We start from the raw sequence: 12,785 nt of genomic DNA on the forward strand, positions 1-12,785 counted from the left end.
AGAGATCATTTCGGAGGAGTTTTGTTCTTTAACGTTTTCAAACGGCATTAATCTCGATTCGAGTTGTTGATAAGTATCTAGCAATCTTTTAAAGCACGCAGGCGATAATAGTTGATCTCAATAAGCGATGGCCTAACAGATGTCGACCAATTTAACTGCCGTGAAAAAAATTGGGAAAATACTCCACTGGAACAATTCAGCCAACTGAACCAAAATCGGTTACCGTTAATTCCTTGCTTCCTCAGAGCTGAGATGAAACGCTTACTTTACTCAAACATATTTACTAAATTTAATATAACTGACTTAAGTAAGGTGATTTTTATCAATAATGACTATTCTAATTCCGACATTTTCTTATTTCATCGCAGATTGGCTTTGAAAAACGATTCTCTGAGATCAGGTCTCCAGAACTGACTAAAAGACAAGGAGAAAATAACAACGAGTGGAAACCATCAGTTGACGAGTCCAATGCTAGCCTAAGAAGGTAAGTATCAGTACTGACTATTGGCAAACCTAGTACTGTATGTAACTGGCTGCTCTTTTCTGGGACAACAAAACTTCAGCAAGGTACTGATATACTCGTACTTCGTGTTCACCATCTTTTTTATAATGTTACACACTTATGTAGTTCTCTTATCCATGGCAATATTTTTACTCCTTCAGTTCATTACATTAACATTTATTTTTCAGAGTTAAAGAAAAGCTTCAAGACATCCAGCGAGACAAGAAAAACCGAAAGTGGTCGATCATCGAGGCGCTGAAAGATGTTATGCATTCCATAACAACCAGGTTTCGCGGCGATTCCAAATCTGGAGTCCATCTTGACAAGGTGGTTGACCTGTTGGAAGACCATGAGGTGAAGAGAGTTTTAGCCCTGGTTACATAGCGTCTAAGATAGACCTCGTGCAATTTTGTCCCGATTGTATGTTTCCTTCTTGAGTTGATGGAAAGAGTTAGGAAGTTCGTTGCCAGAATCGGTTGTCAAAAGGTCTGACAACACGTTTCACTGGACAGAAAGAATCAGCCAAGCAGGTTTATCCCATGAAAACTCGAAAACATTAGCTCGAATGCAGTTTACAGTGATTGGGTCCAGAATCCTGTAACCACTTTTTTAGGCTCCATTTTACCTAGCATTCGACACTTTCAAATATAGTCTTTCTTTTCCATTAATTGAAAGTTGTATTTTTAGGACATCATGACTGATACATCATCAAAACAGAAGGACGCTGATGAACTGATTGCCTTGAGCGAAAACGCTCTCGAGAGCGGCATGTTAGAAAATGACCAAGCCAACGATGTTCATGATCGGATGGCAGACTTGAATCACCGATGGAATGGATTAAACATTGACGTCATTGAGCGTGAGAAAAGGTTGGTCTTCGTTAGATCGTTTCTTTTTTAAAATTTGAATGCTATAGTTTTGAAAACAAACTTTCGGTATCGTTGGGATAGGTCGATTCTAAATTCAAGTTCATTTAATTGTTTACACCTATTTCTATTACAGCAAAATGTCTTGCGTTAACGACACTGAAGAAAATAAAATAAAACAAATGCCAAATTACATTAAACAAAAAATAAGTGTGTAGAGGCCACAGAAACACAAGCTTCCGAGTTGCTCACTTCGACAGTGAATATATTCAAAACTAATTTTAAGCAAAGTTTGATAGCCAAATATTTATCCCATCAGTACAGCACAGTACGTAGTATTTTGTCCATAACATACGGCGCAATTAAAGAAACTGTAGTAACATTGGTGTTCCTTTTGAAAACATTTATGTATTCCAGCGTATAGAAATTAGAAATTTTAATTGAGGCCCTCAAACAGTGTAACATCCACGCATCATTGAACGTATTTGGACCGTGTATCCCGGTAGTCTTGAGATTATGAAATCAAGCTTCTGTGTAATAACAGAATCCTTATATAACACTTCAGTCTCAATGCTAACAATGCCACTTATGTCGGCATTTATTAACGTTTCCCGTTCTACAATAAATGGCGAGATCACTGATTCTTTGTTAGGCATTTTATAACATCTAAGGATAAAAAGTGAATCCACATTTCACCTATAAAACGGTGATTACCCTTCCACGCAGTCTCCCTCATCGTTAAAATATCGTACACCACACACTGACTTGTTTTGGTTTGGCTGCCCATTAATTCCTTCTTTTGTCTCCTGTGTTTTTCTCATTGTTGCTGATATTTTTTTTTTCACTTGTGAACTTTTTTTATTTGATCATGTCAAGATAGTCAACGACATTGTTCGAATTCCGCAGTGACAAAGAAAATCACAACAAATGTCCCTGTAAACAGCCTCCGCTTCTTCTGTAAACGTAAATGCCAAGCTCAAATATTTGCCGTGATTAACTTGAATGCGATGTTGATTTACATTTGCGTGACCTAGACGCATTTGAATGTGCATTCCCAGGTTGTCAACGCGTTCTACGCACGAAAACGTGTTAAATACAACGTGACATCGAGATTTTAGCTCATTATGGAGCGCGATGATAACGATTTTGAGAAGTCGCTGGCTCTTGCCTCCGCCACAGCCGACTTAATGCAGTACAGGTACATCCCATAACAATTATGCAGATGGTGCAAATTGTAGTCTTAATTGAATATGTTACGCCAGGTACAGTGTACATGCATTCTCGCACAACTGTTTTAAACGTGTTACCTTTTATAGCGATTCACCCAGGCGCTATTTTAAAAAGATAATTCCATTACTAAAAGTCCACATAACGGAAACGAAAGGCTGTAATAACATTATGGAGTTATGCTGCGTCGACGATTTCTGAGATATAAACATCTGTTGTGTCTGGATTTTCCTTGATTTTGCCAACAATTTTAGTTCTTGCTCTTAACTACACTATGAAACGAGCTTTAGTGAGGTTAGATACGTTTTCGACTGTAAGGTTCAAACTAATTTTGAAACAGGAATTATACGAATCTTTTGACAGGTCTCTCATAATTTCGGACATGTTTAAATAACAGTGCCTTAACTACAAGTGTTAAATATCTTCGCGCTAATTGAAAACTTGAAAATACGCTGGCATGTTTAAATTACCCGCCGCTGATAAAGACTGTAATGTACTGTTGGAAAAAAAAAAAAAACATACATGACCTTGCGTAAATTGTGGGAGAAGATTCACTATAACGCACTGATGGCGTGTTATCGATATGAGAGATTCCAATGTTGACCAACGTCTAAGTTTTCCGCACGATGTCAGCGCACAGACGGCATTATCCTGATGAAACACCAAGATGTTGAACCTTCAACCAAGGTGATATCTGACAATCACCAATCACTACAGCCAGTAAATATTGTGATAAGCAGGCTAAAATGGATCAAATAACGATACGTTGTCTTTTGTAGGCTGGAGCAACTTGCCCAAGATATCGAGAGCGAGTACAAGAGGTTCGACTCCTGGCGTGACAAATGCGACAACATGAATCAGTGGCTCACTGAATCGGAGAAACTGATTAAAAACGAAGAGAAGATTGGATCTGACATAGACGTTCTTCAAGAGCAGATTAAGGACAACCAGGTTGGTTTGAAGTCTTATACCATGCCATAGAAAATACAGCCAATCAGAATACAGGAAAGCCGTCGCTTACCCCACGGTATTCTACCCAACCTTCCCATCGTGTGCTGCTCGTATGTCGCATTGATTGTATTGGGCACTGTATTTTCAACGGCATGGTACTAGTGTCTCGTGGGATATTACTTGGTATACCATTCGAAAGCGTTGCGTAAATAGCATTTATCATTGTTCAAGACCATGAGTCCTCTTCAACCATGCACATGAAAAAAACAAATGATCATTTAAAATACGAGTTCACCATCCGTTTTAATATTAGTCCCACCTATTTAAGAAAAAAACAATTTTGTCACTCTGTAACTAATCGGTATTAACTTGAAATTATGTAATGGTACATTGCTATAATTTGGAGAGTTTTTTCCTATCTAAATATGATACGGTTGTTAAAAATGAACTAAAATATTACAATGTACAATGGTAGACCTTTGTTTGCTTTGGCGAAAACATATATACAGAAAAAATACATTTCGCTGGGTAACACTTGTAAGGACCTAAGGTAAACCTTTTGCATAGCTGCAAGATTTTGTTTGATTGTCTCTGGCTTAGTCACCTTACATGATGTATGTGCTCGTTACCCACAGCTCTTTCTGAATGAAGTAAAGGAGTACGAGCCAAAAGTTAACGCGATGGTTCAGGAAAGCCAGGACCTCGTTGACAGTAGCAAGCTGGATAAAACGGACATTGATGGAGTTGATAAAACCAAGAATGCCCTTAATTCAAGATGGAAGGCTGTCAATGACCATCTCAAAGAGCGGCAGCAAAAGTTAGTGATGCGCTGATAAACACTGTCATTGATAAAAACAACAAAACTGTTAACAGCTTAACATTCAATTAGGTACCATTTAAGGGTTTTCTCTATACTGGTAAATTCTCAGCTCACTTTGAAGTGTGATAACAAACAATCTAGGCTGCAAAACAGTCGTATTTTTTGCGAATGCGGACGACGATCAATATTCGCAGGAAAGGTCTGAAGCGAATGTAAAAACGGCGAGGGAGATTGGGAAGAGACGCTAAAAAATACAGTCGTTTTCTCGCCTCGCACGCCCTTCGGCCGTGTGAGGCTCGCGCGCTTCACACGCGAGGATCGAGCTTACGGCGCTTCGCGCCTTCCGAAAACGTCCAAAAACGACTGTTTTGCAGTCTACAAACAATGAAGCTCCCCGCGAGACACGCCTTACGTCAGAACTGAAAGGCTGCAGGTAGCTAGCATTTATCATTTATATTGCTATGGAAACCAGATGCCTGCGATAGCGGGGAAATTCTGAGGAATATCAAGTTATCGTTTACAATTAATGCCCAGAGTTGCTTAATGAGGAACACTTATGGACCAAATCGCACAATTAATTAGCAATTGCAAACTTCTATGAATAACCAAATTCTTCAAAACTAAACTTTGTTAATTGTTTAAACTACTTACTAACGAACAAGTGATTCAAAAGGCGTTGTAGTTTAATTTGGCTTTCAGTTTGAAAAGTTATGGGCGCCTTTTTCAAACCCGTACATCGATTGAAGCAGTTACTCTTCAATATGAGTTCCATTGAATATATACAGGACTATCCTTATAAGGTCCCCAGTTATCATTTCATGTATAACCTTACCACGTTCTCCTTACCTGACATTTGGGATTACTTTTTGCCATGCAGGTTAGATTCCGCCCTCTTGGACATTCTGAAGAAAGACACTGAAGGCAGACTCGGTCGGTGGAGAGAGCAGTCAATAGCGCTTGGATTGCTGGTCAGTGAAGCTACACGAAAAGTAGAGCAAGACGTGGATGAAACTGACTATGGAGACATCCAAGCCAGCATTGTGCAACTTCAGGTTAGATGAAATGGCCTTTGCTGTGAAATATTGGGTTTTGGTATTGTTATACAATTGTTTACCCTTTGGCAACTTCAAGCCAACCATCACCTAAAGCCAATCAAACTGAAAAGAAACTTTTAACGTTAAAGCGCCGATGGCCATCGAGGTTGCCACCTCAGCTCAGCATAGATTCAGAGATTATACTCCATTGAATCTGTCTTTACCTAACTTTTAGGAAGTCGAAAACTCGCTAGCGGAAGACTTAAGTAGAGAGTTAGTTGAAGTGTCGGATTCTGGCCGTGACATCATTGAAAAGGAAGAGTTACAGCCTGATGTTGGAGATGAAGTCAGCGAGACCCTGGATGCACTCAACAGACAAGTCACTGACCTAGAGAAAGGAACTAGAGATAAGAAGGACAGGTAAGACAAATAAAATCATGTGTAACATATAACATGTTAACATTATGTAACATATAACATGTTTTATACAGTGTTCATTCTTGTTAACTCAAACGCGTACCTTTAACATGGAGTCAAGCATGATTTATGTTACATTTCGTTTAAAGCCTAGAAAGGCGACTTGAGAAGTTGAATGATAGAGCCGTGTGCGCGCAAACCACATCCTGCATGCTTAATCCCAAGATCGTTTCCCTAGCGTACAAGCCCACCTTGTGTAAACAGATTCTAAGTTTGCCCGTCAGTTAGACATGTGATAACATTTTATTTTTTTTGTAACAGGATCAAGGAATCGTCTTTGAAGTACTTTGGTCGTTCATTGGCTGATTGTGAAGAAGCCGTTGAGAAACTCGGTGAGACATCCGTCAATAGTTTCACCGATGTTGGGTCTGACATTGGCGAGGTTGGAAAGCAACTAGCAGAGTTGCAGGTACGTATAGGATAAATGTCTTTAACCAGCCGAGTAGCAGTTTTCCTTTAATATAATAAGACTCAACTTCTTGAAAAGGTTTTTCCGCCTTTAAACTTGGAAAATACTGATTATTGTTTTATTCTTCATTAATAGGAATTTGAAAGTGATTTGGTTATAGAGGAAGCGACATTTAGTGACATCAAAGACCAGTTTGAGGACAGCAAAGGAACAGAGATGCTCAGAGAGGAAGACCGAGCACGAATCCAGCGGAGAATAGACGCACTAGATGAAAAGTGGGCGGACCTGAACAAAAATCACGACGAAAACCATCGAAAGTAAGAATATTAGTGACAGAATATTAGACACACGATGTAGCTGTAGAACTTTCCAGTTAAACAGCAACACATTTAGTAAACTAACGAGGTACCGACCTGCCAACCGACCACCCGATTAAGCCACAACCATAAGAGACGGACTGATCCAGCCCTTGACCAACCTACCGAGTGACTGACGAACTAACTGACTGTCTGACTGAGTGACTGAGTGACTGAGTGAATGAGTGACTGACAGACTGACGGACGGACGGACAGACGGAATGAATGAATGACTGAGTGATTTGTGATATGCATATTTGCTGATTTGTTGACTCGTTTATCATACGATTTACGATCTGATAAATGATTGCTAAATTGTTTGTGTGTTCAACTACCATTACGTTTACTCTCGTCCACGTTGTTTTGCCTGGATTTCACCGTTGCTGTTGTATTTGCTGCTAGTATTTGCAGTTGAGTTGTGGCTGCTTCAGCTTCTCTTACTGGTCCTGATGTTGTTGATGTCTTGTTATTGTTGGTGTCAGTCGTTGTCACTTCATCAAAATGCAATTATAGAAAAACATGTTATGTAACCATAGTTACTACGTGTAACTACGATCCCTGCGTGTACCTGGGAGTCATAATTCTCCCTTCATACAAGAATAAGCGTTGAGGTCTTCTTTTTGTTTTTTAATTTCCCGGAACACTAAAAGGCGAGCTGGGATCATGTGGACTGATAATGTAGTGTTATCTCTAGCTTCAGAGAGCTCCTAAGATGAATGTTTTGGCAGCACTAAAGGAGCCTATTCTTAGGAAAGCCTAGTCACCCATCAGTTACCTAATGCATATCTGCTGTCTTCACAGGTTAACCCACGCAATGATTGTCCTCCACGAAGAACTAATGGAGGAGATCTATGATTGGTTAGGCGATGCCGAGAAACAAGCCGATTCAATAGCTGTGAACGAAGATGACATTAGTTCAGTCATGGAAGAATACGGCAGACACAGGGTATGACTTTACATTAGGAAAGCTAGTGCTTGAAAGACCTGTTTTTCTTCAATATTAAAAATACCTTTTATTGAAGATGTTCCTACCAGAAGCGGGTTGTCTCTTTCTGTCAGAAAACAGCGTTAGACGTGCGCCCTTAAATGATAGATTTAAATTACTTCAGGCGGGCGTTTTGAAGTGGAGAACTGAAAGACTGAGCACAAACGTCGTCCGTTTCCTGCACTGGCATGGCACTGGCTTGCGGAGAAAGTGGTATATTTACGATTTTCGTAATTTAAAGAACTTTTATTTTTAACAGGAACTGAAGAACGAAATCTCCTCATTCGACCCAACGTTCAAAAAAGCAATTGGAATAAGTGATAGGCTACTGACCGAGCGGTTGGTGGACCCCGAGAGAGCCGAGAGTTATGAAACGGAAATAAGCACTCTAGAAAAGAGATGGAAAAATCTACAACTGAAAACCATGGACAATGGAGCAAAGTGAGTATAAATGATGATGATTTTAAAGAAATTTTAGGAGCCACTTTTACAGACGCTGCAACTTCTAAAATGTAACCTAGTTACAGTGGAACCTTCATTACGGAAACACTCTCATCACAAGGAGACTTTTCCCCTTTTCCCCTTCGGGGGTGTTCCCTTAATGGAGGTTCCACTGTAAAATAGAGGTTTGATTAGGGTGTAATCGATAGCTGAGTTTTCCTTAACATTTCAACTGTCAGCCGAGGACTAAAGCGTTTGAGAACTGATGGCTGAGATCTGAAGCTGGAATCTTAACTGATAATTGAAATTCTAGCACCCCAATGAGACCCTCATCATTGACCCGGCTTTCGTCCCTATTTCATAGTGATCGTTGTTAGGTTAATATCGGTAGTTCTTGATAAGTCAAAGGCACCAATACTAACTAACCCTGTTCTGCTTATTTAGATTATCTGGTGTCCTTGGGAGATATATCACAACACGATTAGATGACGCAGAGATAATCTTGACACAAGCAGAGTCCAGTATAAGCAGAGATGATGCAGATTATTTGGACCTCGAAGCAGCCAAGAAAGCATTAGATGCGTTTAGGGTAAGTTAACGTTTTGTTAAAAATACAGCAACTGATGGGACTGCGGGGGGGGGGGGGGGGCAACATTTAGAGAATGGAATGAACTTTCTGAAAAAGCCACACAGAGCCAGGAGTTTCTCTTCTAGTGCCCCTATTGGTAAAAGGGCAAACCTTTTAGAATTGACTATTGGCACATTCGCCCATCCAGTGTCAGATTTAAACAAGCGTCCTCTTTGTCTTCTTCTGCTATTATGAACACAGATTGGTTGCCAATGCTTTACTCTTGCGTCAAATTTTATCAAATCGCTGAAAAAAAGAAAATTAATGTTAGCGCAATTTTCAGTCACGAAAAACGGACTATTCCGAGAACTTTTACACCAAAAATCATTCAAAATCATAACATCATATGTGCGCATGTAAGCTTTATAAGGAGTGCTTTCAAAACTTAACTGCTAAATAACAGCACTCTTACATTACGATCACAGTATGATATCTTTTAGTTCCAGCGTCTTACTGTGCTGTTTTTTGGGTTTTTCAGGTCAAAAAGACAGAAATTAACGAGTCGCAAAAGAAAGTTGACGAGATTCTCACCGAGTCCCAGGCCATTGTCAAGGAGAAATTCTTCAAGGAACATGAGCGGCATCATTTTCAGGGTAGAATTGACATGATTGACAAGAGGAACAAAGGACTCGAGGAGAAGGCTGACAAAGAGGAAAGAAGGTACAGTATGACTTGATATAGGGGCTTGAGGGCCGTTTACAAGGACAAGCATGCTAGCTATACTCAGCTACTGGAGAGAGCCAAGTTGCCAACTCTAACGAACAGGCGTTTACAAGACATCTGTATTCTCATGTATAAAGTTAAACATAGACTATGTCCTAATAGCATCTGTAACATTTTTAACGAGCATATTTCTGCATACAACCTGAGACAATCAGATTTTTCTACTCCTAGATACAACACTGTTACTTATGGGAAGCACTCTTTGCGTTATGTAGGACCCAAATTATGGGGCAAACTGTCTATGGCTGACAGATCAGCCAAGACACTGCAGGCTTTTACAAACTATATTCGCAAAAGGGATATAACTCGCTTAATGGACACCGGCTGTAAGGGCTGCATCCTATGCTGCACATAATGCCCTTCAAGTCATTTATTTTTTTATTGTATTAATATTAGTATTAGTATAGTTTTTTAGCAGTGTCCCCTAATTAGTATGGTGTTTTTATTCCCAGGCTATAAGGTTTTTGACACTTTAATAAAGTTCTCATTCACACTCACATTTACAAGATTTGTTACTATAAACTAAATTGTCAATCGCCATTTAGTGTCTCTGCTTTGAGGGACGAGGGACGGACCACGACTGAGATTTCAGACTGCATTCTTCAATGACTTGGCTATGGAGGCGGGATGTGTGTATGTCTGCTATGGCAATATGTTTCTGGACAGACTTACTATGTGAAATGTTTTGACAACTCCCTGTAGCTTGATATGTAAGCTGTCGACTTGACGACTGCGGGGTTTGTGTTAAAGGACTAGGAAACTACTGACAAAGACAGTTGTTTCAGTTTCTCGTTTAGTTGCTTTAGTAATTTGCTGAATGTTCCTGTTGTTGTTTTCGTCTCGTCAGAATGCTTGATACCTACATTTTGCTACTTAAACAACACTTGCAAAGGATGAACGTTTGGCTCAAAATGGCAGAGTCCCGGGTTAAGCAAGAAGGTGAGATTGGTCCAGGTTATGATGACGTTAAGAAACAACTGGAAGATCATCAGGTAGGTTTAAACCCTATCCCTGTTTGGGGCAAAGGAAAAAATTTACACTCGTACCCTATGCAGGGAAACGCTCTCTATTGTATCGCGCTGTTTAGGACAAAGAATTGGATCGAATTATAGGATACTGATAACGATAGAATCAATTTCTTGTCTCAAATTATCTTATGTTGTGTAATGACCTGCTAGACATCAGTCGGCTATCGTCTCCGAGCTGAAATTGCTGGGAATTGTATAAACCTCATTTGATATCAGCAATGGTGCAACCGTACTCTGTTCATATATTTATAAATCCGGGTCAAAATCCATGCCCTGTCGGGCGGCAGTTCCCCTATATACCATCTAAAGGAACCACCTCCGGTAAGAACGTTTTGCGGCTTATTTTCTGTAGGAGATTTGAAGTAAGTGAAGAGATCATACCCGGACCTATTTAAACGATTTTTTTTTTACAATTTCAGGTCTTTCAAGAAGAACTTAGGGATCACTCTATGATTACAATGATTCTTGGTGTGGACATTACAAATCCCGACATCAACGACAGCACCCAACAACAAGTGAAGTCGCTCAGTGATCGGTGGAGTAAAGTGTGGAACTGGTCTGAACAGAGAAAACACCAACTTCTTAAGGTATTCGATTGGGGTCTAAACTTCAGGCGAAAAAACAAATCCAAAAATGCGGTAAATTAACCTTGTAAACTGCGACTATAAATCTTATTAAGTGCTAGGTTTACTTGCGCATGCAGACCGATACTGCAAGACCTGTTCTTCACAATTTGCGTGAACTGTACTTGGAAGGTAACGGTGAACTGTTGAACGTTGCCTTATTTTCGAGTGAAATTTGGTTTGAGTCATCCTTTCAACAGAAGATCGACATCTACGATTAATAAGTACAATTGCTAGCTTCAAGCGTTCATTTAGAACTGCCTGAAAGTTTCAGAGATGTTTTTCTAAGTTCCTTCAGGTGGGACACTCCTTTTACGCGTAATATTGAATTCTTCTTCCTGTTGCAGGTTCTAAGCAACTGGCAGCGATTCCGTGACGAGCAGTTGATATTGCTCAACTGGTTATCAAGCAAGGAGAAAACCCTCAAAGACATGGGAAGAACAGATCTTACTGATGAGGATGAAGTCAAAGAACACTTGGAAAAACTCAGGGTAAGACATATTTTCTGTACATGACGTGATGTGTAGTTGTGTAATGATTCTTTCCGCGTTCGTCTGTTACCATGACCCATACTGAACATTATATTTAATTGAAGTGTCAATGTATTTGTCACTCCTGTGCTAACTTAGGACGCTGTAAACAGGCAAATATTGCAAATAGACGGAACAGAAAAATGTTACGAAGTGGTAGGCTCCGTATTTAGCTATTTACAAAGCACAGCTGATATCCGATTTCAAATCTACGACACTAGCTATACTCGTGCACACAACCTCCTCGCCATGAGGATTGTGGTTGGGGGTGACCTGCACCGCTTACCAGGTTCTTTATAATAGGCCAAACGAAACAATAGGTAAACAACACAAACGATGTCCCTAGCCCTAGGGACAAATGAGCTCCATATCAACAAGAACGAATCAAAATAGAGGTTTTAAAGAGGTGCAGGTCAATTGTGTGGTCGCGGTGCACAGTTAGTTGCGTCATCATTCCGGCTTTGTTGTTATTGTTTTGTATTTTTTTTTCTCTGCGTGTGAGTACGTGTACGGGCATGGGGGACGCTTTTCAATAGCGAGAAAATATTATAAGTTAAGTGGTCACCCTGAAACGTTCTAATCGCAGCCGCAAAGCCTTACTAGCTTGCAATCTTGCCTGATGTCATCATAGCTTGATTTCTTTCTTTTATTTAAAAACTGAAAATTAGATAATAGAAAAGGAGTTGGATGAGCAAGGAATACGTCTGCAGTCATTGCACAAAGCCGGAGAGGATCTGTTAAATAACGTGGACAAGGGGGACCCGGCAGCCAAAGAGATCAATACACAACTCAAAGACTTTGACGACTGTTGGAATGACATTGCAAAGCAAGTCATCAACAGAATACAACAGGTAAAAATAAAAGGTTCTGCTGAGATTCAAAGTATTCGTGAGATACATTTATAAACAGCTTTACTTGTATCTTTTTCAGCTTGAGACCTCTCAGAGTAAAATAAACGAATTTCATTCGGAAATGGATGCCACAAATGAATGGATGGATGAAACTGAAAAGCTGCTCAAGTCGTTCAGCGTTGGAATGGAACCAGAAGAAGCCACCAAGTTACAGGAAAAGACGGAGGTCTGGTTTTTGTTTTGGTTGTTTTTTGTTGTTGTTTTTGCTTTTATTGTAGTAAGAAGCGTTGATTTAGTTTGTATTAAAACTTGTTGCAACGTCTGCTTCTATCGT

General features: G+C 39.8%; 1 protein-coding gene across 3 annotated transcripts in view; it reads left to right on the forward strand.

Moving 5' to 3' along the window:
- Positions 1-12,785, forward strand: part of LOC145481358 (uncharacterized) — a 52,425-nt gene that overhangs the window by 37,851 nt on the left and 1,789 nt on the right. For all 3 annotated transcript variants that reach the window (XM_081459842.1, XM_081459843.1, XM_081459844.1), the window contains exons 57-74: positions 369-484; positions 691-856; positions 1,190-1,371; positions 3,375-3,546; positions 4,182-4,363; positions 5,244-5,418; positions 5,636-5,820; positions 6,139-6,286; positions 6,422-6,603; positions 7,444-7,588; positions 7,887-8,068; positions 8,513-8,657; positions 9,175-9,356; positions 10,267-10,411; positions 10,867-11,034; positions 11,418-11,561; positions 12,269-12,451; positions 12,531-12,677. In XM_081459842.1, the coding sequence (XP_081315968.1) occupies positions 369-484; positions 691-856; positions 1,190-1,371; positions 3,375-3,546; positions 4,182-4,363; positions 5,244-5,418; positions 5,636-5,820; positions 6,139-6,286; positions 6,422-6,603; positions 7,444-7,588; positions 7,887-8,068; positions 8,513-8,657; positions 9,175-9,356; positions 10,267-10,411; positions 10,867-11,034; positions 11,418-11,561; positions 12,269-12,451; positions 12,531-12,677 (2,949 nt within the window). The remainder of the gene's footprint in view (positions 1-368; positions 485-690; positions 857-1,189; positions 1,372-3,374; positions 3,547-4,181; positions 4,364-5,243; positions 5,419-5,635; positions 5,821-6,138; positions 6,287-6,421; positions 6,604-7,443; positions 7,589-7,886; positions 8,069-8,512; positions 8,658-9,174; positions 9,357-10,266; positions 10,412-10,866; positions 11,035-11,417; positions 11,562-12,268; positions 12,452-12,530; positions 12,678-12,785) is intronic.

Source organism: Orbicella franksi, chromosome 3, assembly GCF_964199315.1.
Source record: "Orbicella franksi chromosome 3, jaOrbFran1.1, whole genome shotgun sequence".
Taxonomy (NCBI): Eukaryota; Metazoa; Cnidaria; class Anthozoa; order Scleractinia; family Merulinidae; genus Orbicella; species Orbicella franksi.